This window comes from Helicoverpa zea, chromosome 4 (assembly GCF_022581195.2).
Source record: "Helicoverpa zea isolate HzStark_Cry1AcR chromosome 4, ilHelZeax1.1, whole genome shotgun sequence".
NCBI lineage: Eukaryota > Metazoa > Arthropoda > Insecta > Lepidoptera > Noctuidae > Helicoverpa > Helicoverpa zea.
The window spans coordinates 606,230-628,508 of NC_061455.1; the positions used below are offsets into that span (position 1 = coordinate 606,230).

Here is a 22,279-nt window from a genome sequence, read left to right on the forward strand (position 1 = left end):
AAAGTGTACTGATAAAGAAATTAGGTATTTTTCTGAGAAACAATTAGGTTTGTTTGTTTTTTCTGTCGAACAAAAATTGACGGAGATATGATTGTTTAAAGAGCGCGTAGCAGCGCAATCACAGCCTCTCTTAAGCCCTTTAACCCTTCACCGTTTTAGAAAAAAGTTCTTTACTATATATTGCAATGATGGATGTTGTAGCTCTCTTAATTACTTTTACAGTGTTTTTTTATAAATTGTGATAGCATGAAAATTGAAGGAGTTACGGTCCAAAAACTTGTCATATTTTTTTCTACTTAGTAACTGAAAACTTCGGAGTATCAATATTTGGAGCAATGTGAAAGTAGGCAGTATAATAAAGAGTCACAACTATTGTAATGTGTTTATATGTAACCGGAAAATAATAAAACTCGTAAATTGATCAACTTACTAAAATAATAGATGGCATAAACTACGTCGATTAAATTTCAGACAAAATAAAAAACGGCTTTGATCTTTAATATCTAGCTTAATATTGCGCTTAGAACAGTTTATAAAAAAAACAAATTGTTCGTTGTTTTACCTGCTACAATTTTGTTCTTTATACATTTTCGATAAAACGTATATTTTTGGAGATATTTGCAAAAAACCGATGAAAAACGTGAAAAAATTGCGAATTTTCAATTGCCAATAACTTGAAAAGTATTGGATTTTTTTTTAAACTTTAAAGACAACTTATGCTTAAAATTAGGTCTTCTATCGATATCCGAGGTTATTTTGCAAAAAAAATATTCACCCCAAAGAAGGGGTGGCAACCACCCCCAGGGGGGGTGGCGGAGTTCAAATCATATTCACTTTTGAAGTTAAGGGTAGGATAAACCTAATTCCAAAATTTCATGCAAATCGGTTCACAGTAAAAAAATTCGGAGGTTAGACCGTATTTTTCGCTTCAATGACTGCACTATTAGCAATCGGGACTTGAACGCGAGGTATTATGTACTATGAAGGTACGCGAAGGTAGGGTTTTCTTTACCCGACGTTCTGCTCACTGCTGTTTGCTACGGTTTTGATTTTCTCTTCTTGAAGTTGATCTAGAGCTTCAATAAAACTATGATCTTCTATGAAGTTGATAGTGTCAAAAATGGGATGACATTTCCGTTGTGAGAATTCGTAAGAATAATAATGTAAAATGGATTAAGTGAAAAGAATGTTCCCAGAATTCAAATGAAACGAGGAGGTAAAACAAAGCATGTATTTGACATTGCCAAAATTATAAGATAATGCTGACGGAGCTCTATATTCGTAAGAGCAAAATTACGTTTGGTTGGCCTACAACTCCAAATTAGCGCTGTCGATAAAACCCATTCTATTATTCCTTTCATAGGATTAGCAATAATTACGTATCATTCAGTGTAGGTAATCTCCAAAAGCGTGATTAAAAAAAATGCATTCTTTTAAAATAGAGCTCATATTAAGGCTTACTTAACTAATATATGTATTTGACCGTTACAAAAAGTTAGCGTGTGTCGGACATGTGCCAACAATCCCATCCGGGCAGATTTGACCTTGACATTTCCACTCGACGTGTTAAGGAAAAGGGGCGAGTTCGAACACAAAACATCGTGCGGCTGCAGAATTTCCGCGTGACTCATGCTTTTAGCGTATCTGTGTTATACAGCACTTTTTGGTTCCACGAAATGAGTCCTGACGTGTGTGAAAGGGTTAAAAACTGTACTTTGGAAATGTGTTACTTCCAGTAGTACTCAAAAATTGTGTACCTAAGCTATAACATACTACTGATTGATGTATAAAAAATACTCGAATCTTCCATTATTTTGAATATTCAAACTACAAGTTGGTATATCTCAATTCCGAGCCGGCGGGCTGCCAACCTTTGTTCAAAGTGTGTCAATTTTGATACAAGCGCCGCCCTTTGTGCCAGCTGTCGGAGGTGGTGACAATACCTCCGTCGACTCATTCAGCCACCACTAGTGTGAAGGCACTTTGAAAACTCTACAATGTAGATTGATGTTGCGAAAAGTTATTTTTATCTTTCAAAAACGTTTGTGGTGGTTTGAACAAAAGCGAGAACAAAAAAGTTGTTTGTCACTCTCTACCAATGTCTTTTGTACAACGAAGATATAAATATGATACCATATATCGACTATCTACGAAGCAAATAAGAATTGTCGACAGATAACATACACCTAAAAATGATAAAGAGGTACTTTTGCACTCTAACTGAATCCGAACCGTCTTAACCGCAGCTTTTCAACATATTCTACTGAGCGCAGCGGAAATTTTGCAAAAATTTGAATTCATTCCGTATTCAGTTTTTAGCTTGCATTTTGCGGCAACTCCGGTCTATGTTCTGTGGAACATGTGTGGTGCAACTGTACTTACCCGAGGGAAATGCGCCAAACTGCTTTAAAGTTCTACTGCAGACAAAGGAATTGTAGAAGAATAATAATAAATTCTTGTCGTGTTTTGTTTGACCTTTGCGAAATTGAGTTTGGGACCCTCCTTATAGTATGCCTATAAAATCCGCGTCACTTGAGCCACGGATAATGAAAGCTTTATTTGAAAGCGGAATCATGCCGTTAAAGGGCACTTGAAGAAAGAAGTGTTCCTCAAGAAAATAATATAAAGGGAGTATCATCCAATCTTCTGATTAGCGCAAGGGATTATTACATTTAAAATTAACAGCACAAACACAATCTGGGCCTATTGCTATTTAACGATCCAACGCGTTTCCATATTCATTGCTCGCGCCGTCCTCTTTCAACTACAAAAGGGTATTGAAATTTTTATCTTCGGGATTCAGTCAGTTAATATTAGAGGAATATTCTGAAATCCTCTTAGTTCTTTTGTGCTGGGTGTGAGCAAATTGGAGTCTCTGTGGGTGCGATATTAGGTTATAGATTGGCGCAGGGGCGCAAATTGAACACGATGGCTACTATCAATAAATTCCCACCTGTCTCTGACCGAGCATTGTTCGCTGCAACTAGGTCAACAGCGACGCTCCTTCATAAGCCCACTTATAGTCTTTCTGTAAATACCAATAAGTATTTGTAATACTGTTCAGAGAAATGTTGACTGAATTGAAAACTTGAATTATAAAAACGTACTTAATTTCTCCGTTTGTGAATAGAACTCATTTGAGTCACTGCAAGAGACAGATCTTAAGTATTCAAATTGTTAAAACGTTAATCTTGACTCACTTCATAAAGTTTTTTTGCGCAAGAATAATGCGTCCGAATTGCGGAAAGTTTAAGCTGTAATTCCTTCTCGTGTGAGTCATAAAACGTTAACTCGTGAAATATTCGCAGTGATTCCGCTTTTGGAAGGAACTATTTATAGTCCAAAAAGTTCTTACATACCATAAAACTTAAATGTCAGCATCGCGGCATTCATCCCAAACTGGGAACGGAGAAAATAGAATGTTTTAACTAGTTCTTCTGCAACTTGCATAACAGGCGGGCAGAGATTGAAACGAGTTTAAATATTCTGGCACTGTGGTATTTGGATTCCGTTTCTCTATCTTTATAAACTGCAATCTTCAACATGTCTGTTATGATGGATGAATTCGATTTGCGATATAACAAGTTGGCGCTAGAGTATAGAAATGTGAACGAATGAACAATGTCATCAGTGCTTGAACAGATGGGGTGATGAAACATATTTCACGGAGATTTTTCAATATCAGTACTAATATTTCTTTCAACTCATGCTGATATCATGAAGCTATTACGAAAAAGGTCAAAGATTTATCCATATTTTTTACTTAGTGGCAAAGATGGTCGGATCGCCTATCGGCTCGCGACCCTACGTGTGATGTATGACAATCTTCCTCGCTCCATTGAATTCTTGGCAACTGCAAAATACGTTTTTCACATATGAAGTATTTTGATTCACTTCGCGGAAATATTTGATCGTCCCTTTTTTGAAAATGTATTTATAGAACCATTTTTGGCTCAAAGATGTGGGTTTGACACTCATGTTTTGCATGTTGGTTTGGATTTGGGTTCTGTATAAAGTGGTGTATTTTGAGGTTCATTTATGAGTTGTTTATTTTAGGCTGTTGTAGGACATGGATAGCTTAGTTCAGAAACGGATTTTAGATCAGAAACGATACCGTTTTGTATGAAATAACAGTGTGTGAGATATGTCTTGGCTTGATCCGTTACTTCCTTCCACTATTTTATATATGGCAGCTACAACCAAAGAAGATCAAAGTACGTAAAGTGCGAAACAAGAACATTTCGTCGAAAGATGTCGAGTTCAAATGAGGTCGTTTCGAGAAGTTGGAAATGTGGCGATGTTCCTAACTGGGGCATACAAGTCCAGCAAACCGATTTACCGACACAGTATTTAATCCACACACTTATCCGTAGATATGTAGTTGTAATGGCAATGGTGTAATAGAATACCCACCCAAAACAAAAATGTGAAAGACTGCCAAGTTCGATAATATGGGAATGCTTCGCCTATAAAAGGAGTGAGATCTGAATAAGTACCAAGTTCCATACACATGCCTCATTTAAAAATGGTTAGTTTTTAATGATGTTACTTTGCAAGTTTTCACACACCTTGTTATAAACCGACTAAACGCAATGAATCAAGTGTTTAATTTTCTATTAAAACTTGCCAAGTAACATCATTAAAAAGTAAATATTTTTAAATGAGGCATGTGTATGGAACTTGGTACTTATTCAGATCTCACTCCTTTTATAGGCGAGGCATTCCCATATTATCGAACTTGGCAGTCTTTCACATTTTTGTTTTGGGTGGGATTTCATTTATTTTTGTAAGGTTGTTTATTTTATTTTTTTCTTATGATTAAGTTAGTTAAGGAAATGTCTCATTTATACTATCTTTCAGATTATTGAATATGCACTATGCTTCTTACAAAGAAATGAACTAGATTAACTAAATGGACTAGATTTACCAACTGACTGACATGACATGTTATCATATATTATGTTCGTGGATCAAAGTTACACATTCGTTATTTTCGAAAGTCACTCACACTTGGCCGTTTTCAGATTTTTACTTTACTTTGACTAAATAAAAACCTTTGTAACGAATTTCAGATCGGTACGACCATTCGAAGATATATTATATAAATATAGATTTTAGTTCGTTTTAGTTCCTTAGGGGTATAAATTTACACCTTCATTATTTTGAAACCGACTCACACTTGGCCATTTTCAGATTTTTCCCTTTACCTTGACATAAAGACCTACCTCCATGCCAAATTTCAAGTCAATACGACCATTGGAAGTGGTCTAGGTTTTTGATGAGTGAGTCAGTCAGTCAGTCAGTGAGTGTATAGTAAAAATAGCGATTTTCTGACGTCAATATCTCAAGATCCACAATAGGTATATTAATGAAATTTTGTATTTTAGATAAGTGAGGGGGTCTCAACAGATACTAGAAATTTGATATGCGTAAATAAAATAGATTTTGAGTTATAGGGGGGTCGAATTTGGCCCGAAATGGTTCGTGTAATATAACCCACGGCCGGTGTGTCGCTTTTTTTGCTCGAACTTGGCGGACACACTGCCGTGTGTCTAGATTTAATGGCTTATGTTTAACTGATCACCAGATATAGTAACAAATAGCAGACAAAAATAGTAAATGATCACCAAAATGAAACTCGCATTTTAATGTAAAACTATAACCAAAGTTTTATTTAACACTTTGCTATCCTATTTAAGTGAAATTACTCCAAAATAAATCATGCGTAAGCCAAAAATAGTAAATGATCACCAAAATTACACCACCATTTTAAAGTAAGATTATAACCAAAGTTTTTAAATTCTGCTATCCTATTTAAGCAAAATGAGTCCAAATAAATCATTGTTATCCCAAAAGTAGTAAATGATCACCAAAAGTAGTAAATGATCATCAAAATTATACCAGCGTTTTAATATAAAATGATAATCAAAGTTTTTACATCTTGCTATCCTGTTTAAGTAAACTGACTCCAAAAAAATAAGTTCGGCCTGATACAATAAATTTTATAACATTATGGGGACCCTTTTCCTGCACTAGGGTGGAAAATTGTCTATTGCATGCCTCTAAACAGTGCGGTAAGAGTGTGTTTTCGAGGGATTGTATTGAGAAACACATTCTTCTTCTTCTTTCTCCTGCCCTGTGCCCAATTTTACTTGGGGTCGGCGCAATATGTCATTTTCTTCCATTTTCCCCTGTCACTCACACTCACGCATGCATTGCAAGCCGGACACATAACTTAATATGGCATCATAATACTTTCTAAGTATACTTAGTCACCAATGGCTGATAAAAAGGTGAAGGAAAACATCTTGAGGAAACCTGGACTATAAAGTCTGAAATCACCAACCCGCATTGAGCAAGCGTGGTGATTAATGCTCAATTCTTCTCCATATGAGAGGAGGCCTGTGCCCAGCAGTGGGACGATAAAAAGGCTGTAACAGTAATACTTTATTTGGTAATAAGCCTACATTTTATGGCAATCACAGTGACTTATTTAGGCAAAAATAATACATTAATTTGGTCGTCAAGAGTTGATGATCATTTACTAAATTTGGTGGTCGAATACAATTTAAAGTGAAGTCGTGACTAAAATAGCTGGTACTATTACATTTTTAGACTTTATTTTTCTGGTGTTCAGTAGATATTTCTGGTTACAAAACTAAGGGTATCAAAGCATTTTATGGTGGTCATTATATTTGTTCCCATATTTAATCTAGTTACTATCCTTGTTTTGCCCGATCACGCAATCTGTTAATCAAGAAGTAAAGTTGACCTTTTCGAACCGACTTTTCTATATTTGTGTTTAATATTCAATGAAGTTTGAAAAGAAAAATCAAAAAGATCGAGACACTGTACGCCACCATTTGGCAGCCCCTCATACTTCGCAGGACTGCCAAAACGCCAGTCATTTGTATGCGGGACACGGCACAAGGTACACAAAAATACATATCTCCAAATTGACCCCATTTACTCCGGTACAGCTGACAACGGTAATTTGGTCTGAAGTCACAACGTATGGCTGATTATTTTCGAATTTAAAATTTTGTTTAACTTGGTAACTTACAGCCATGTGGCCACGTGTTTGTGTTGGACCCTCTTACTCGACATGTTTATATATCTCTAGGGTATTCTAATAAATAGCTCCAATTCCGCTGGATTGAGGATATCGGCGATCTACCGATAACTCGCGAATCGGAAATTAGTATGAATGTAGGTTGTGTAGTTAATTTTGTTATGTAAGATAGTATTTAAGGGCTGTGTTGGGAGTCTGGTTTTCTCTCCATCAACAATATTGTTCATAGCTACTTAATTATGATTTATCTATTCAGCATCAATCTAGATTCGAATATAAGTAGATCCTTTTTCTAGATTCCTCAGTCCTTGAAACGTAATCAAATATGACATTGAGGAGCAATAATTCATCAATGGACGACAGTTATATCTGGGGCAATAGGCGATTCATTACACCACAGGATGTCCTTGATAAATATAGTTTGCCCCAACACGCTAGCTTATTCGATAAAAAGATATACTTTTTCATGATATTGTAAAGGTCAAAGCTGATCTTTCATGTCTTCTGGTTCTCTTTTATTATTTAATCTTGTAGCTTGTTGGAGTAATATTTTTATTAGGTTCAGTGGTTTCTGTTACCAATTAATCTGCGTTTACCTACCATGGTAGGTCGCCTGCATGCGACCGAGTTGCAATAAGCCCGCTTTGTACTTTACTGTGTGTGTGACCCACTTTACATTCACAGAAGACAGTTTGGGTCTTAATTGAAATACGAGGGGATTCTCTGTTAGAGCTTAGAGCTTTGATAGACCTCGCCTATTTCAATATTCTGCTAAAACAGAAATAGGAGCTAGATATTGTTACACAAATAGTTTTGAACATCGGATAGCAAAGCCCCAACTTGCGAAGGATTCAGATCTGACCGCGTGACAGCTTCGTGATTAATATTTCATGTGTTCTGTCTGCCTTGCTGCATGGCAGACAATATATTTACATGCTCTAGCATAAACTAGGACATTGCTTTTTAACTGAATGAAAAATAAGAGGCTGCTTTTGATAGTAGAAGTTTGATGAATGATAGTTTTAGAATACAGCTTTATTTAAGAGCGTGTACGTCAACCGCGCGCCATTTGGCCTAAAAAGGTACTTTTCAAACCACTGTTTCTCATTAACTACTTATCCTATAACTATGTTAATTTATAATAACGCAAGTTAATTTCACTGTCTATATAGTTAATTGAACATAAATTTCAATTTGTGTAGTTTAAATACTTAAAACCCCTATAACGTAACAGATGATTTATAAAATTCCCGTTCAGCGTCTATTTCGAAGCTTAAATTTATGTGAAAATAGTGGCAAATCTAATCATATTTATTTTTTTACTCATAGATGAAATCCCCATGCCTATAGTTAGTTGAAAACATTTTTTGATTTAGGTCTCTATCTTTCAGAAAAAAATATTTTAACAATGTGAAAAATTGTGAATTTCAAATGCTTTTTTTACCTACCTATCTTACTTAAATTATTATAACAATTATTTACTATAGTAATGTAACTCTTTTTTTTAAACATAAACTTTACATTATAATTTAATCTCTCGTTTTTATTATTTTATAAATTATTTAAAAACTACTATAAAACGCTGCACGCGAGTCAATTCAAACCAGACCGCCGCAAGGCTTCACAGAGAGAGGACGTGTCGCTCCGTCACATCGCGTAGGGTGAATAACCTCTGCCGTGGATACCGAGAATAGAGTACATTTCAAGCGCGACCAACAAATCTTGATACATTACTATTTTATTTAAAGCTCAATTTTGAAGCATATTTTTTTTATCGATTGAGTTGAAATTTTGTTTGAAAGTTCAGTTTTAATGACAATGTATGATTGTATATCCAATATGGGGGTATACCCAAGATGGAGACAAAAATGTTTTTAATGCATTCCTACGATCATCATCCTCCGAGCCTTTTTCCCAATCCTGTTGGGGTCGGCTTCCAGTCTATCCGGATTCAGCTGAGTACCAGTGCTTTACAAGAAGCGACTGCCTATCTGACCTCCTCAACCCAGTTACCCGGGCAACCCGATACCCCTTGGTTAGACTGGTGTCAGACTTACTGGCTTCTGACTACCCGTAACGACTGCCAAGGATGTTCAATGACAGCCGGGACCTACAGTTTAACGTGCCATCCGAAACACAGTCAATGGTGTCTAAGATATACTTAGAAAGTACATACAAACTTAGAAAAGTTGCATTGGTACTTGCCTGACCTGGGATCGAACCCGCGCCCTCATACTTGAGAGGTTGGTCCTTTACCCACTAGGCCACCACGACTTTTATAATGCATTCCTACGATATGGGTATCAAATGAAAGGGCTTGATATGAATAACTCAACAAAAAAATGTGTCGCGAGTCTTAACCCAATATGGCGGACGCCTTAGGCTAGATAGGAGCAGAGCTATTTATATGTTCATTTTGGATGTACCCTTGACTTTTGATCCCGAATAACTTTTGAAGCATATAGGATAGATAACTTAAAACTTTAATTTTATTTATTTGGTAAACCCAAGCTCTTCACCAATATTTGGCTTTCCGGCAAATGTTGTTATTTGACCACAATTTTTCGGTCTGGATGGACTGGACCATTCATATAAACAATCAATTTTTCAAATCGGTCCAGGCGTCTTTGAGAAATCGAGAACAATCAAATTGAGAACAATCACAAAACAATCTAATTGAAACCTCCTCCTTTTTTTGAAATCGGTTAAAATACAGAAACTCTTACATTGCCATTAATCATCAGTCGACTATTTCGTACTGTTGAAAATTGTATGTAATATACAGAAAGTCCTCAAAACCAAGATTTTCATAGGTGTCCGATTTTTTTGCAAAAGAGTGTAAGTATTAACGACTTATTTTCATGCCTTTATATTTTAGTCATCCATAGATTTACACTTCTTCTTCTTCTTTCGAGTCGAAGACATGTCATATGAGACTACACTATGTCAGCCCAATATTCCGCCACAGCGAGAGCACGGCCGGATGCGCTCATTAAGTCCTCCCGCGAGCAGGTTTCAGGGCACAGTGGACATGCGATTAGGTGGGACATCGTCTGCACGGCAGCCCCGCACTCGATTTACACTATTTTCTCGCTATTAACTATTTACTAAGTAATATATTTTTTGTTCTACTAATTTCACACGAAAGGATCAAAATGGTTTGTGTGACTATACGTGAAGTATGATAGGCACGCACCCAGCCGCGACGCTAGTCTGCGCGATTTTTTGCGTTGAATTACCTAAAGTTGACATCGCGCGGCGAGCGTACACGCTCTTAAATACTGGTAATTTTCAGGACATGATCTAGTAATTAGTTTGCTCAGCTGATTGATAGTAATAGTTTCTACACTTCTATTTGCACAGACCTGATTACAATCCTATGATTCTCTATAATGTAGAGATTTAGATTTACCTTCACACCGTCGCCGCAGTTCTAAACCGTATTAATAAATAAACGGCGTACAATCTAAACGACAGGAGCATCCCTTTACATTCGCTCGTAAACGAACTCCGTAACTCGTGCCAGCTGACTTACGACCGTTTATCACCACGGTACAAGTTCCGTGATTTTCAACTCAGTTTGCTCAACTATTCCAGAGTATTTCATTAACTAACTCCTAAAGGGAATAATGCAGTGGCAGATTATTCTAGTAACTGTCCATAAGCTGCTTAAGTTTATGGATAGTTTCCTAGTTTAGAATTGGGTCATGTTGCTATTGTTGCTGCATAGAGGGTCTTGAAATTGTCTTGAGAGAGATATCTCTATATGGAATCTACCTATATGGAATTACGTCAGTAAATAATAGGTTTACGTGGTCGTAGTACAATCGTCCTTCTCACCATATCCCGTGTTCGTGGCACTGTCTTCATCTTATGCAGTCTTGTGTAGTACTGATGTAGTATACACAAGGCCACCACTATTAATCATACAAGTAGTTATGTATGTAATACACATAAAACACATAGGAAGTGGTGGAGGGTGAGCATTTTGGGGCTGCCTTTTAACTTCCTAAAAGTGCTGATTTATCAGCCTAATATGAATAACCGTTTTTAAGTTGGAATTTCACATAAAGACACCACCAGGAATCAGTCGATAGTAGTACTATTATATTACAAAATGGTGGTGTATCCTTAACAAAGCCCGAATCAAAACGGCATTTTTGCAGCTAGATAGCAATATAAATAAAGTTAGTCTACCTAGCCTTTAGAGCAGGTTGCATTTTACGGGAGGCTGGAGGGAGGGAATCCCGGCTCATGATTTATGACGTATTTCCTTCCGCGCGGAAAATTGCTACCTCACCGAGGTGTGATTGAGTTACAAAGAAAGATGGAATAGGATCGTTCATTTTATATTTTCTCGTGTTTCGTTTGTTGATTTTGATTTAAATTGTTGATTTTGTTTTCTTGGCTGTTACTGTGATTGACCTGTGAATGTTGAAAAGTTAGGCGTAGGTACGTGCGTTAGGATTTTATATATCGTGTGTTAATGCAGGTTCGACGCTCCATTAGAGTCATGTAAACTTGATTGATGACTATAATATGAAACTTGAATAATGACACTTCACTACAGATTAAGATTGCCACTTTATACAAGGCATACTTACATAAGTAATGACGTAAAGAAACGTTAATTTATTATCTTCTATGGAAGGTTTTTGTGTATAAACGCCATAGTTTTCTAGATTTATTATTCAGATTAATGCAATTATTCGGTTAACACGGTATCTCGTGCCTCCACTCCACCGACCCGAGCGTCCGGAAGGCGCGAACTTGCATGAATAATGTTCAGGTCTTTATTCACCGGGGGCCGGTAATGCAGCCAGCAGCGTGGAATACGCCGATGGCACGCCAGCTTTACCAACTTATAAACTAGATCCTTCCTGAGCGATTGTGTCACACTGATGGATGGATTAACGCGTGGCTTTTACATTAAAGATAGTTTGGTTTTATGGGTCTGGTTTTTGTGTATGTTTAAGTCCACTTCCCAGTTTAACTACAAATCAATATCCTGAAAAATATAAGGCCAGTGCTCACTACTCCACTTAACTGATACAAGGTTACCTTCTTATCGTGTTGTTGCATTGTGTTAGTTAGCCAATATTACAAAGAGAGCCCTCGTGTCTACAACATCTTCTATCCCCTCGACATTTCTATAGAAGCTAGAAAGCTTGTCGAGAATTAGTGGCACTTAGTCGTGGAGATGCGGCCCTCATTCGTTCAAGTGGGACAAGTCAAGATTTTCCAGTTTGAGGTCAGGAGATAACTTATTCGCGTGATAATAGTCAAGAGTTCTCTGACGTCATCGCGAGCCCTGAAGTGTACCTGAAAGTAACATTGTTAGGGTCTTCGTTGCCTAGCGACGGCCAATTATGTATAATCATATGAATATTGAATTGTACGAGCGTTGCGAACTAACGAAGACTATTATTCCTTAACAAAGACTTTTGCTTGATGGTAAGTTTTACCTATTATTGCAATTGAACGTTCAACGAAATAAGAGTAATAGGAATAGCTATAACGAGATTTAAATTTATTTTTGCCACAGATTACATCTTATATTTTCTTGTCTTCGTTTCACACTTACCATCTATTTGAAACGAATAGCGTAAAACATGATTGTCGTCCCTCGGGGCAAACAAAATCAGCCTGAAATTGGCATCCACACGCTTTATCAAATACGATATTTCGAGATCCTTTTTTTTGGCATAATGCGAAAATTCATTGGTTTGACTAACAAAGTCCCAGAGAAATGTTCACAATTGGCAATGGGTTTACTGCCATGATTGTATTAAGTCTGCCACTCGCAATAATACGCTAATGCGATCACCTGTCGCCCGGCTGCTAATGTTGACGGATTTGCACTGTCGGGGTGTTGTTGTCAAGATTATGTAAATGGGCACCAGTAAGTAGATTGTCAGGTTTTGATACCTGTGACATGGACAGGCTATGTTAATGCGGATATCGTGGGAACATATTTTATTTCACCGGCATTCAAACTAAATGGAAATAGGGGTTTCACTGCAGTATTAATTATAGTGAAAAGACTAATGCAAAAATAAATAAAATCTGCCCAAAATCTAACAGTGAAAACAAGCAAAATTTTTTATGAACAACATAATCGCGTCAGTAACCCTTTATCTTGTCGGCGGGTCGTTTATCACGCACATCGGGTCCCCGACCGTGCCGGGGTCATCTCAAACGATCAGACGCACCCTACGTGAGGTCAAGGGGTAATGGACCGGAGGGAACTAAACGATCTTTTGCAAATTGATTGCATTTTTCCGAATGTTTGCTTAATGCTCTATTAGAGAGGTTGATGTCTGGTCGATAGATTTGTTGCTGAATTGTTTTATTGTTCGTGTTTGCTGCCATATGTGTAATGTTTAAATGACTTCAGATCTGTCCAAACATCTGTAACTTGTGCGAAAAAATCCCTTATACCATCATATTCTCCTTCTCCTTTAGACTCCTCAGTCTCGATGTATCCTCTCTGGAGGACGTGTACTGGCTGGAGGACAGCACAGCGCACCACGTGCTGGACCCCAAAGACTTCGGCGCGTGGTCCGCAGCCCGCCAGAGTCTACCCACTGGTAAGGAGGCGCTGCAGACCCTGAAAGCTGACCTCTGGAACGTTGTGGTCAAGAATAGTAAGCACCAGGACGCTTGGACTTGGGGTACGTAAACATATGTTCCATCTTCTGTTTTCTCATACTGATCGGTGGCTGTCATTTATCACTGGTAACATTCTTATAACAGGTAGTATGATTTCGTATCATAGTTTAACAATTAGATAAGCAACGCATGCTTGGGTCGCGCCAAAATCTGATATTGATCAAATCTAGAGTTACTTGCTTTGGGTGTAATCTGAGATCTGTTGGGCTAATAGTAGTATGCATGTCGTGATGTGAGTACTTACGCAGGGGGCATGCTGGTGGTGTCGGTGTCGGTGTGTGGCCTGGTCACCCTGGCGGCCATGACACAGCCCTCCCTCGCGCCCGAGGCGAAGCACTCCCTGCTGCAGTACGTCACCGGGAAGTACCTGCATCCACCTAGTTGTAAGGTAAGTTCGCACTTTTTTAACATGATAAAGTAACAACAGGGTGATAACTTGTAAGATGCTTAAGTATTCATTAGGCTATTCAATTATTACTTAATTCCGAATAAAAAGTTTTTCAAGCCTACACTAACCCAGCATCATGAAGAACAAAAAGAGGGTGATTTGTGGTGGCGGATGTTATATTGGGATGGACTATAAAGACTTGTGGGCGATGTAGGTAGATAGGACTCAATTATATCGAGTCTGCTATAACGAGGTGACATTGATAGGATTACAGTATTTATAGCTTCATAGGATAGTTCTGTATGTAAATTCTCTCACTTTCCACGTTATAAATAGCTCGCTGCCCTTTACACGTGTCATATATGATGATGATGTCCTCCTAGCCGATTATCGGCTACGGCGGCTGTTCTCATGTAAGGAGATTAGCCAACTACGCAGGACAAATTATAGTGCACGAGCATTTGCGCAGACACAGGTGCACTCACTATTCCTTAACTCTCATAGCCCGATGGGACAGCAATCCGACACGACCGAAGACCGAGAGATCAGGCGCAGGACCGACATTTACGTGCTCTCCGATGCACGGGTGTATCAATCACCAGCTTCCAGGCTCCGGGCTGCTTTGTTAAAGTCTTCTAAAACCCACAAAGTGATTTCGGCCCGACTCGGGAATCGAACCCGAGACCTCGTGCTCAGCAGCCACACTTGCGACAGCTAGACCAACGAGGCAGTTGGTGTCATATATAGGCCAGGTGTAGGCGGATTGCAGCGAACTCGTCTTTTAACTTTTTTGAAATCTGTCCGTAAGGATATTACGCGAATATGGAACAGTTTGATTGCAGGCTTTGCTTCAAAGTTTTACCAAATCTGATCGATTTACTTTGAATAAAACCCCGCAATACTTTTTACAGCCCTTAGAAATTGTGGTCCACTGGGTCATGGTGGAGATTCGTTTAAACGTAATTAAATAACAGGGTCTGTTTCCTCTTACCCTTCATTGGAAAAGCGGTCTGCTTTGTAAAATGAGATAGATCGCTCAGAAACAATTGTAGCAATGACATTTCTTATGACATCTCTTCTTAGAAATTAAACCACCATATTATGTTAGCATCTTGGCTTGGAAGAAATGGGTTTTTTAACATAAACCCCCCAATCTCCAGGTGGAATGGGGCTGGACGGAGCCTCAAGCTGTAGGCGAGACAATGTGCTTCACAGTCCACTGCTTCCAGCGGAATGGACACCCGTATCCCATCTGTGACACAGATGAGCTGACTGTGACTATCAGTCATGGCACAAGGAAGGTGAGCTTGAGTTCGATGGACTGAACTGGACTTGAGGATATATTTGGAGAAGACTGGTAGAAAAAGGGGGGGTTATATTATGATTGTGTCCTTTGAAAAGCAGTTTCCTAATGGATATTTTATTCTATGCTGATCCTTTAAGATCGTTTTTTTTTAAATAAAGTACCTAAGTTTGGTGGTTTCAATTGTTTGCTGGTCTTCTCTCAGCCCTCAATTTCAGATTTAAACAGGAAGCTGGGTTGTGGATCGTGGCAAGTGGTACATGTTTACAGGTGTGTCAATTTGGCGTTTAAAACTTATTGCAGGTGACGGCGGTCATAGATCTGGGGTCAGGTGACCCGGCGCAGGCTAACACTGCCCGGGTCAAGTTCACCGTCCGAACTGCTGGCGTCTACATCATTTCTATTATGATTGGTGAGATGTCGAATGTCTTTAGTAAGCGTCTTTTTTTTGTATTTTTTTTATTTTTATTCTTTCTTTTTGTACTACTGCCTTCAATACAGCTGGAAAGAAAGTTTTGACACACTGAAAAAATAGACATTATTTGGGAGATGATGTTAGATAGAGTTGTGTGGCAGAAGAAGACGTGACACTAAATAAATTTGGGTTAGGGGATGATATAATATTTTTCTGCTGTTCTTATGTATATGTATTTAGTATAGTGTTTATGTCCAAAAACTTGAATCATAAGATAGGTTCATAAGCCTGATGTGGTCCCTCAGGTCTGGTATCCATTAGCGGTAGCCCTTATCGCAAGTGGTTTACGGCGGGCAGAGTGGAGGCGCGGCGCTCGCGCGTGGGGCGGGCGCTGCACGCGCTGGTGTGCGCGGCCGGCCACGCGCGCGCGCTGCACGTGCATCCGCGCGACCAGTACGACAACCCCGCGCCGCTGCCTGACACTGAACCACCTAAGGTAAGTAAAATACAGACAGGGCTACTGAGCAGTCATATTTTGAAAAGGCATATGAAACTTCTTTTGAAACGTCTAACTAGTTGCATGGTTCCAAAGAGTTGGTCTCATGGAGAAGAACCAGCAAGAAACTTCATGGAAGAAACTTCTTAAAAAAAATACAATAGTTTTCTAGCTGTTTATTCCTGAGAAAGTTAAACAGTGCAAATTATGTATTAATACATAAATTATACATCATATAATTTCTCCTGCTGTGCAGCATGGACATTGGTCTTTCAAAGCTTTAAGTTTTAGGACCGCTGTTCTTCATTTGATGAACCTCATCTCTCCAATATACTTTGACCTTTAGGTATACTCTCAAAGTTGTCGTGCTCCCATACACGGACTTTATCATAAGCGAATAGTCAAATTATGTTACCTTGACCATTCCCAAAGGTTGACAGATACTTCAAAAGTACATTAACTGTTGTCAGGGCTTCACCATTAAACTCAACCCCCTCGGAGGGGAAGTAGACGAGGAGCTGTCCTCTTCGGCAACCTTCACATACGACGCGGTGAACCAGCGCGTGAGTGTGGCGCTGTGCTTCCCTCGCGCCGGCGTCTACCGCGCTAAGCTCATGTATGAAGGCGTCATGCTGCTGAACGGGGAGTTTGACTGTATTGTGCTTACTGGTGAGTGACGTCATTCGGAGACTTAATTATATTTATGTGTAATTTGTTAAATTTTTGCCAGATTTGCAATAATCCTGTAACATTTACCATACTAAACTTGTGTAATTTGGCACGATACTTGGTGACACCGTGCCGTATATGCCTGCCATGTGTTCTTGCATCTCGATTTGGTTTTAAGGCATACTACGTATGTTGTAGGCAATGTAGCACTGTATGCTACAGCATTGCGTTTGCGTAGCTCAGTTCGCGTACTACATAGCATTATCCTCAATATATGTCGTAGCATACCACGACACTAGCAGAATTGTATGCTACAACAAGTTCTCGTAGCCAGCGATGACCAACATGTTGTCGAAACGGCCTAACCTATGCAATAAGTCACCGTCTATGCTACGCCAATATAAGTTGCGCGCTACGCTACACCGTAGCAGCGTAACACTACAGCAACATATTCTATAGCGAGCGACACGGCGACGGTGCAGCGCAACATGTAGCATTAGCGTCAATATTATGTGTCGTAGCAAGCAACATTCTAGAAGAATTGTACGCTATACAACATATCCCCCGTAGCGAGCGACACGGCGACGGTGCAGCGCAACATGTCGTCGAAGCGACACAACATCTGCTACGAGGCGCGGCTGGTGTCGGGCAAACCGCGTCGGGTACTGTGCTGCATCAGCCCCAAGCAGCTCACCATCAAGGACTATATACTCAAGTTTATACCTAAGAGGATTACCAGCTTCAGATTATGCCCTTCAACTAAGGTAAATATTTAACTTATTTATTTTTCTCTTCTTTCTTTTCCTCTTCTTTTTCTCTGTCTCTTTGGTTTGTTACTATTTTGAACTTATTTTTATTACGTAATTTTACTATCAGAAGTGAGAAAAGAAGGAATGCTCTGTCCATCCTCATTCTCATTGAAACTCTGTCTGTGAACGCCTATATTTTAAAAATGTTCTTCTTAGATGACTCATTCCTGAACGAAATGGTCTAAAATCTGGTCTGGAGGTCATTACCAATAAGTGTCTGTTTTCACAGTTGATCCTAAAGCCGACGCCAGAAGGTTCAGGTCCTGGTGGCGAGTTCACTCTAGAAGATGGAGTACAGCCACAGTTGGAGTTAGTGTCTCCCGAGCGGGACCTCATTGCCGCCACTTTCACACAGCTACTACTCGCTAACTGCGGTGGAGAAGACACCTTTAAGGTAATGTGTATTGTACAGGAACTGAACAATCAGTATTTGTTATGTGTATTTTTTATGAGTGAACGTATTTCTCAGTGATAATAAGGTCTACCTGGGGTTTTTTCAAAGAGGAATCGCAGAACTTAAATGCGAGGGGCACTGGGCAGTCGAAAGAGATCGTCTGCGTTTTAGTCATTAAAACTCTTAAGAGATAGGAAAGGTTCGCTAAAGGTGCATGATCATGACCATCATGCTTAATTACTGATATGTTCCCACTTCCGTTCGGTTCCAGAACAAGCAAGACTTCTTCTACAGCGAGATCCGCAAGGCTCACTCCCGGCACCCGCACGACAAGCTCGCTATCCGCGTCCTCCGCGCGGAACTGCTCCGCACCAGCCTCAAGGCCACCCGCCACTTCACCGTGCAGGACTGGTGCAAGAACTTCGATGTCACCTTCCAGGGGGAACAGGGTATGTGAACTTGTTTATTCTATTTCAAAAGGTGCTGTGACAGAGTACTGAGTAACGCAACGTACTTACAACAAAACAACAGATAGATACAATATTAGGAACAGCGGTAAGACAAGCAACATATGTAGTTAAAAACATATGGTACGTTAATCTGAAGTCCAATAATTTTTGAACACGGCATTCGTTTTAGACAGTCTGTGTCTACCAACACCAGGTTAGCTATAGCCAACTGTATGAGAAGCTAAACGTCTTCTAAGATTAACGTAGGGCCTAGTATTGAACCCTGTGGCACATCTAGAACTTAAAGGCGTAAAAAATGATTATTAGTCATTTACAGCTACTACATTAGCATTTACTGATTGCAACTTATCATGTAAAAGCGAGACTTTTCATTCGTATTCCGTTTTAGATTTTCATAATAGCGAAATTTTACACAACAGTGTGTCATGATGAACACAATCAAAAGCTAGGTAAGAGTCAGTAGAGTTTTTATTCGCATAAAAAATACCAAAATTAACCACTCGTATTTACCATTTTAATTTTCGTTATATGCTTGAAAATTAAGAAGGTATTGCATTTATTTTGAGGTTTATTCGTTGTTAGGTGTGGACTGGGGCGGAGTGCGTCGCGAGTGGTTCTCCCTGCTGTGCGGTCAGCTGTTCGACTCCAAGTTCGGGCTGTTCGTGTCCTTCCACGACTCGCCCACCGGCCTCGTGCATCCCAACCCTGACAGACCAGCGCATCTCAAGGTCAGTATGAGACTGTATTGCCATTATTTTTAATATTATGTGTTATTTTCTCTTTTGTGTTTTACGGCATATTTGAATAAGTCTGTCAATTGGGAAGACTCAAAGTTTTATTTTATCTTTATTACGCAATACCAGGACCAGGAAGTAATAATTTGCGAATGTTTGAGTGGTGTCATAAGGCATTATTTGCTGAGAGGGAATTTTATTTACTGTGGTAAATCACCATGGATAGGCAACCTTCCCAGGAGACAGCTTGTCCATCAAAACTGATGGAATGTTATTGGATGATTTTGTCCTTAGTTGAAGCACTTCGAGTTCGCGGGCAAGCTGGTGGGCAAGTGCCTGTACGAGTCGGCGCTGGGCGGCTCCTACCGCCAGCTCGTCCGCGCCAGGCTGACCAGGTCCTTCCTCGCGCAGATCATCGGCCTCCGGGTGCACTATAAGGTATGTACATACTTACAATATTGATAACATGAATTAACAGCACAAGTAATACATTACTCACTCAAAATGAAGATAAAAAATAATAAAAAATGAAATTGCATATAAGTTTCACCACAGTTTATGGAATCAAAAAATCTACCATAGTCAATTAGGCCTATAACGCTAAGACACAATGTTGTAGTAGGGTAAATATAACAAAACGAAAGTAAATTAAATTCCGTGCTTGATTTAATTTACTCTCCTCTCCTTCTAATCGGACTTAAATAAACGCAGTTTTCACTACACATTTCACGTATGCTTTATACGTGTGCTGGAAGTAGTTCTTTTAAGAAGCAGATGAAACAGCTGGCGGAAACCAGTTATACATACCCAAATGATTCTCTTCAGTACTTCGAGCAAGACGACCCTGAGCTGTACCTGTCGAAGATCAAGTACGTGCTGGAGACAGACCTGGACAGCGGCGACTCCGTGCCCGAGCTGTACTTCGCGGACGACGTGTACGACTCCTCGGGCAGGCTGCTCGAGACGCATGACCTGGTGCCCAACGGATCCACTATACGGGTATGTTGCTCTTAGATCCAGTACGTGCTGAACTCATCATTTTGATCATCATCACCATCATCACCGTTATCATCATCATCACTATCACCATCATCATCGAGTGGCAGCCTCTTCCTCAGCTGCACCATGTGTGTGGCGCGGGAGCATGGTCACGCGCGAGCCTACATGCACAAGCGTAAGGCCCCCATGCAATAGGCAGCCTGGCTGCGCACCCACTAAAAGAGATACTAGTTGCTTTGCAACCAATCCTACACTCAACATTATACGGTGTTACTCCTCTATTGATACAGTATCAATTACACGCTGTACTAAGCTTTAAAGTAAATGTACTCTGCAGGTCCGCAACAGCAGCAAGATCTCGTACCTGGACGCGCTGGCGCAGTGGCGGCTGGCGGCGCGGGTGCGGGCCGAGACCGACGCCTTCCTGCGCGGCCTCACGCTGCTCGTGCCCGACAACCTGCTCGCCATCTTCGACGAGAACGAGCTGGAGGTATGTGCCAACATTCCTCAACTATACAGCTTAGAAACAGGTCCTATTCTAACAGGAAGCAGCTACCGGCTACGCTCATGGAGAATAAAATAATGAAAAATAAGATATATCCAGTTCTAGCTGCTACGATGAAGTCTACACCGACAATAAAGTTTAGGTGATCTTCACACTGCCCCGCATCACGCGACATCTTGCGTGTCGCCGCACCTACGCGCGTTCCTGCGGGAGTGCAGATCTGCATCATCGTGCGGGATTTTTGCGCACTCACGCGCGTAGGTGCGTTTTGTAAATTCACGCACAGCGGCTCTCATCGAGTTCCATTTTCAAATATACACGTCATGCCCATTCAAAATCACGCGCGGCATTGCGGGATTCAGTGTGCCATACCTTGCGTCTCGCCCCGCACCTATGCGTGAGGGTGCGTGTTTCTCCGCGTGTATGCGCGTGGATTCATTTTTAGTGTGTTGGACTATGCGTGTTTTCCATACAAACGGAGATATTTACAAGCAACAGAAAAAAACGCATCCACGCGCTACGCTGCATCATGCGGGGCAGTGTGATAATCGCCTTAGTCGTATTTCGGGCTTTAGCTGGTACATATCCATTATTTCTTAGACATTTGATTGCATAGTTCCTTTCAAGCATATTTTTAGTCACCAACCAAGTTCACATTCTGTTGCAGTCATAATAAATACGAAAATCCCTTAGTCTAGTATTATCTGACAAGGTAGCAGAAATGGGTGATATTCAGATTTTGCCATACGTGCAATAATGCTACGGAAGATTGGTCTATTTGTGGTAAATCCCTTTTTTATTTTGATGTGTCATTGGGAGAATGATAAATGAAGTGATATCGATGGCCACCCTTCCAGTTGCTGGTGTGCGGCACGGGCGAGGTGTCGGTGGCGGACTGGCGCGCGCACGCGCTGGTGTCGGGCGCGGGGCGCGACTGGGAGCGCGTGCTGGGCTGGCTGTGGGCCGCGCTCGCCAACTTCAGCACCGAGGAGCGCGCCCGCCTGCTGCAGTTCACCACCGGCTGCTCGCAGCTGCCGCCGGGGGGCTTCCAGGTAACGTTCTATTCCATCCGATAATGCAGACATGTTCATAAAGAGATCAAGAAACAACATGATGGGTTTTCAATCTAACACCCCCTTAACGAAACTTCAAATTATAGCTATTTGTAACTTCTTCGTAGTTATTGTAACAGTTACATTCAGTTTTTGATAGGGATTCTTCTTCTTCTTTTTTCGTGTCGATGACATGTTATATATTGAGACTACACTATGTCAGCCCAATATGCCGCCACAGCAAAAGCACGTTAAGAATTAATAGTGCAAGTCATTTGCAATTTTTCCCATACAAACTACC

At 40.1% G+C, this 22,279-nt stretch overlaps 1 protein-coding gene across 2 annotated transcripts in view; it reads left to right on the forward strand.

Moving 5' to 3' along the window:
* The window catches only part of LOC124629872 (apoptosis-resistant E3 ubiquitin protein ligase 1), a 39,369-nt gene that overhangs the window by 15,217 nt on the left and 1,873 nt on the right, over positions 1 to 22,279 (forward strand). The window contains exons 3-16 of one of the 2 annotated variants that reach the window (XM_047163526.1): positions 13,538 to 13,746; positions 13,993 to 14,132; positions 15,293 to 15,433; positions 15,736 to 15,868; positions 16,156 to 16,346; positions 16,817 to 17,015; positions 17,586 to 17,779; positions 18,054 to 18,218; positions 18,490 to 18,667; positions 19,271 to 19,416; positions 19,717 to 19,860; positions 20,248 to 20,421; positions 20,759 to 20,911; positions 21,784 to 21,978. In XM_047163526.1, the coding sequence (XP_047019482.1) occupies positions 13,538 to 13,746; positions 13,993 to 14,132; positions 15,293 to 15,433; positions 15,736 to 15,868; positions 16,156 to 16,346; positions 16,817 to 17,015; positions 17,586 to 17,779; positions 18,054 to 18,218; positions 18,490 to 18,667; positions 19,271 to 19,416; positions 19,717 to 19,860; positions 20,248 to 20,421; positions 20,759 to 20,911; positions 21,784 to 21,978 (2,362 nt within the window). The remainder of the gene's footprint in view (positions 1 to 13,537; positions 13,747 to 13,992; positions 14,133 to 15,292; positions 15,434 to 15,735; positions 15,869 to 16,155; positions 16,347 to 16,816; positions 17,016 to 17,585; positions 17,780 to 18,053; positions 18,219 to 18,489; positions 18,668 to 19,270; positions 19,417 to 19,716; positions 19,861 to 20,247; positions 20,422 to 20,758; positions 20,912 to 21,783; positions 21,979 to 22,279) is intronic. The other variant, XM_047163527.1, reaches the window with a different exon arrangement.